Source organism: Aegilops tauschii, chromosome 3 (assembly GCF_002575655.3).
Source record: "Aegilops tauschii subsp. strangulata cultivar AL8/78 chromosome 3, Aet v6.0, whole genome shotgun sequence".
Classification (NCBI taxonomy): Eukaryota; Viridiplantae; Streptophyta; class Magnoliopsida; order Poales; family Poaceae; genus Aegilops; species Aegilops tauschii.
The window spans coordinates 266,191,984-266,196,490 of record NC_053037.3 but is presented as its reverse complement, the minus strand read 5'-3'; the positions used below and the strand labels follow the sequence as shown (position 1 = coordinate 266,196,490).

At 48.3% G+C, this 4,507-nt stretch overlaps 1 protein-coding gene across 1 annotated transcript; it reads left to right on the top strand.

The window, feature by feature from the left end:
* Positions 1-456: 456 nt before the first annotated feature.
* LOC141042888 (uncharacterized) lies at positions 457-840 on the top strand. Its single transcript, XM_073511798.1, has one exon. The coding sequence runs from the start codon at positions 457-459 to the stop codon at positions 838-840; it is 384 nt and encodes a 127-aa protein (XP_073367899.1).
* The last annotated feature ends 3,667 nt before the right edge of the window (positions 841-4,507 follow it).

Here is a 4,507-nt window from a genome sequence, read left to right as displayed (position 1 = left end):
CGTCCGCCCTATCAGCAGAAGCAGTCAGGTGGTCGTGGTTCTACCCACCCACCCAACCAAGTGTACTAGCAGAGGTCTCAGGCTCCGAGGACAGGCAATCCTCCTCCTCACCCACTTTTAGAGGTCACTTGTCACAAATGCGGTATGAAAGGCCGCTACTCCAACAAGTGCTTCAACTAGAGGCACCTTCCGCCTCCTCCTCCTGTCCGGCCAGCAAGCAATGCAGTTGTCAAGCACAATCCCAAGTATGCAAAGGTGAACATGATGAATTTAGCTCAAGCAGAGGATTCTTCAGAAGTGATCATGGGTAACCTTTCAATTAACTCTATTCCTGCTAGTGTGTTGTTCGATACTGGTGCATTGCATTGTTTCATGTCAACACCATTCTTTACCAAGCATGATTTCACTTCGGCATATTTGGATAGACCGTTAACAGTTGTTTCCCCGGGTAAGCACATGAGTTCTAGTTTGGTGGTTCCGGATGTCACCGTCAAGATGAGCAACTATTGTTTTCTGGCTTCTCCGATTGTTCTCAGCAATTTTGATATTGATCTTATCCTCAACATGGATTGGCTTTCTAAAGACAAGGCTTGTCTTAATTGTGCTGACAAGGAAGTCAAATTGACTCATCCGTCTGAAGAGGTGATTATCTTTGCGGCCCGTGATAACACCATTCGGCTATTCTCTCTCAATGAGCAAGGCGAGATTAATGTCATATCTCAAATTCCAGTGGTCTACGAGTATGAGGATGTATTTCTAGAAGAATTGCCAGGAATGCCTCCTAACCAAGCTGTTGAGTTTGTCATTGAACTTGATCCCGGCACAGAACCAGCTTGCTGATGTCCTTATAAGCTTAGGCCAGAAGAGCTGAAAGAATTGAAGAAGTAGCTCGATGAACAAGAGTGTCTAGGTCTGATCAGACCAAGTTCATCTGCTTGGGGATGTGGTGTTCTTTTTGTCAAGAAGAAAGATGGCAAGGATCGACTTTGCATCGATTACTGCCCATTGAACAAGAAGACAATAAATAAATATCCACTTCCCAAGATCAATGAATTATTCGAGAAACTCAAAGGTGCCAAGGTGATTTCCAAGCTTGATCTTTGTATGAGGTAACATCAAATCCGAATTCGTGAAGAAGACATTCCAAAAATGGCTTCCAGGACAAGTTTTGGCTCTTATGAGTACACGGTGATGTCCTTTGGTCTTGCAAATGCTCCTCCAACCTTCTCGAGAATGATGAACTACGTCTTCAACACCTACACCAATGAATTCGTCCTGGTGTATCTCGATGATATCCTGGTTTTCTCCAAGAATAAAGAGGATCATGCTAAACATTTGCGATTGGTGCTTGACAAGCTCAGAGAGCATCAATTCTACGCAAAATTCTCAAAGTGTGAATTCTGGCTTGACGAAGTTCTTTACCTTGGTCACATCATCTCTGCCAAGGGCATCTCAGTAAACCCTGAAAAGGTTGCATCCATTGTCAACTAGCAGCCTCCTCAGAACGTCAAGCAGCTTCGAAGCTTCCTCGGGCTTGCAAGTTATTGTAGAAGATTCGTGGAGAACTTCTCCAAGATTGCGAAGCCTCTGTCTAGCCTCCTCCAGAAGAATGTCAAGTATTCTTGGACTCCTAAGTGTGACGTTGCCTTCAAGACACTCAAAGAGAAGCTCGTCTCAGCTCCGGTCCTTACTCCTCCTGATGAATCCAAGCCCTACCAAGTATTTTGTGATGCATCGTTGGAAGGTCTTGGTGAAGTTCTTATGCAAGACAAGAAATTTGTGGCTTATACTTCTCGGCAGTTGAAGCCAAACGAGAGGAACTACCCCACTCACAATCTTGAGTTGGCGGCAGTTGTCTACGCTTTGATCACCTGGAGATTGGTTTTGCCCAAGTTCCGCCTCGAGATGGCGGCGCTTCATACCAAAAGCTTCCTTCTGATTTTTTTCCACGTCAAAACACACCATATAGAATAAGATGGGCATCGGGGGCCTGCCAGGTGGCCCACAAGGTAGGGGGCGCGCCCAGGGGGTAGGGCGCGCCCTCCACCCTTGTGGATGGCAGGTGGCCCCCCTCTAGTGCATTCTTCGCCCAATATTTGTTATATATTCCAAAATAATTCTCCGTGATGTTTCAGGACTTTTGGAGTTGTGCAGAATAGGTCTCTAATATTTGCTCCTTTTCCAGTCCAGAATTCCAGCTGCCGGCATTCTCCCTCTTCATGTAAACCTTATAAATAAGAGAGAAAAGGCATAAGTATTGTGATATAATGTGTAATAACAACCATAATGCAATAAATATCAATATAAAATCATGATGCAAAAATGGACGTATCAATAAGCACATTGCAAATTCATCAGATTAATTCAAGCCACATGGAAAACCCGGGAGCAGCTGCATCTGCATTGCCCAAACGCCGATGTTGGCATGGAGGAGGTGCTACTCGCTGGCGGCACAGTGTGCTACATGGGTTAGGTAGGCACCTGTTGCCACGCTCGGAGGACGAGCAGGAAAGGGTCTTGCATGCATGTACAGATTCATGCAGGAAATTATTTCCTAGAAATGCGGCCTTTGTTTACCTTTTTTTTGAGGCTATAGATGACCCACACGAGGAAATCTATTATAACCGTTGGATGAAAATTAGTGGTGCGGGAGTATGGATCAGAGCATGGGAGGGGAGCAGGCAAGCCTCGTCCCACTCAATTCCAACGACGCCACTCGAACCCTTGACACCACACATCCGCAGACCTGCGCCTCACCCCTCTCGGTCCCAAAGCCCCTCTGCTTTTATGAGAATGACATGCGGGCCAACCGCATTTAGGGTCCACATATCATTGACTCAAAGGCAGGTGCACTAGCCACTGAAGCTCAGTCCCGTGGGCCCCGAGAGGGAAATGTAACTCCTGTGCCAGGCCTTGTGGTGCTCCCGCAGTATGAACTCATGCTATACCCAAAATTTGTTTCTTACCACTACCATTGTGCCGGCCCGTGCGTTGCAATGGATCCAAAGTAGTAGAATAATACTTGTTCACAAACTTTAAATATAAACACTCTGGTTTTGATATACATATATCAGTAAAAATAAATTATGCTTGACTGAAGACATATTCCTTGAGCTAGTTTGATGATGTCAGGGGCGGGTGTGGGTGGTTTCAAGATAATAATAGATTTTTAAAACATTGGAGCAGATTTTTTTCTAACATTTTGTAGCTTGGCACGGCATCCGGTGCACCTAGGCGTGTGAAAAAAAGTGGAGTGCACTCTAAAGATATTTACATGCTCCCATTTAGTCGAGTGCACTCTAAACACATTATATATTTATTTTTCTCTAGCCTTTCCTAGCCATGCAACCAAGCCACATAAGCTAGTCATGCATGCAATCCATAAATTGTAATATACTCCAGCATGCAATGCCGCCACATCATCTATTTATGCCTGTTAGTCATAGGTTGTTTTTTGCATTAGTCCAAATATTAATGTTCCATAAAACTAAACTCCAAATGTCCGCCGGAGCCCAGGCAGAGGACGTATGAAGGGGGCGGTGGAGGTGTCTTCGTAAGAGGAGGAGAGCTCGAAGGATAATCTTGCACGTCCGCCGCCACCTGCATATTGGCGCGGGACTCCTCGAGCGCCCACTAGAGCTCGTCTCCTCCAGGGAGCAGCGGAATCACGGGATTTTCCTAAACCACGATGGGCACAATGCAGTACTCCTCGTAGCCAGGGGCGCGGTGCTCGTGTCCCGACTCCTGGGGTACTATCTGGAGCACGCACTCAACCACCTCGTGGACCGCGAGGATGCCATGCTCATAGCCATGTTGTTGGAGCACACACTCGTGCACCTGAGCGGCGAGGTTGCGATGTTCGTGGGCGTGCTGCCGGAGGACGCGCTCGATCACGTCGAGAGCAGTGACGATGATGCAATGCTCGCGGGCATGCTGCTAGAGAACGTGCTCGTCCACATTGTGACCGGCAAGGATGCGATGTTCACGGGCGTGCTGCCGGAGCACGCGCTCGTCCACGTCAAGATCAGCGACATTGCGATGTTCACGGGCATGCTCTCGATGATGCGATGCTCGCGGGCATGCTGTTGGAGAACCCGCTCGTCCACATTGTGAGCGGCGAGGATGCGATGCACGTCCTCGTGACCGACCAGGGCATGCTGCTAGAGCACACCTACCCCTCGTGGCCAACGAGGGCGAGCCACTAGATCACACTCTCCTCATCATGGACAGTCAGCGCGTGCTACTCGCGGCCGTAGAGGGCATGCTCCACCTTGGCGATGTCGGAGACTCCGTCCTCTTACCAGGCCGCGGCGCCGTCCACTTCGGCAACGGCTGCATGCTCCAGTGGGTGTTGCGTCCGTATGGGAGCTTCGAGCTACAGTACCAGTGGGGGTGGGGTGACCTTCTCGTGATTTCACATGGCCTGAGGAGAAAAATAGAATCAGAAGTAGCACAATATGTTGGAAAGTGTCGGAGGAAGGCTGGCAGGAGCAGTACAACAAACATC

What these genes read in the sequence shown, in the direction of transcription:
- LOC141042888 (XM_073511798.1), top strand. Translation starts at nt 457, where the DNA reads ATGAGTTCTAGTTTGGTGGTTCCGGATGTCACCGTCAAGATGAGCAAC.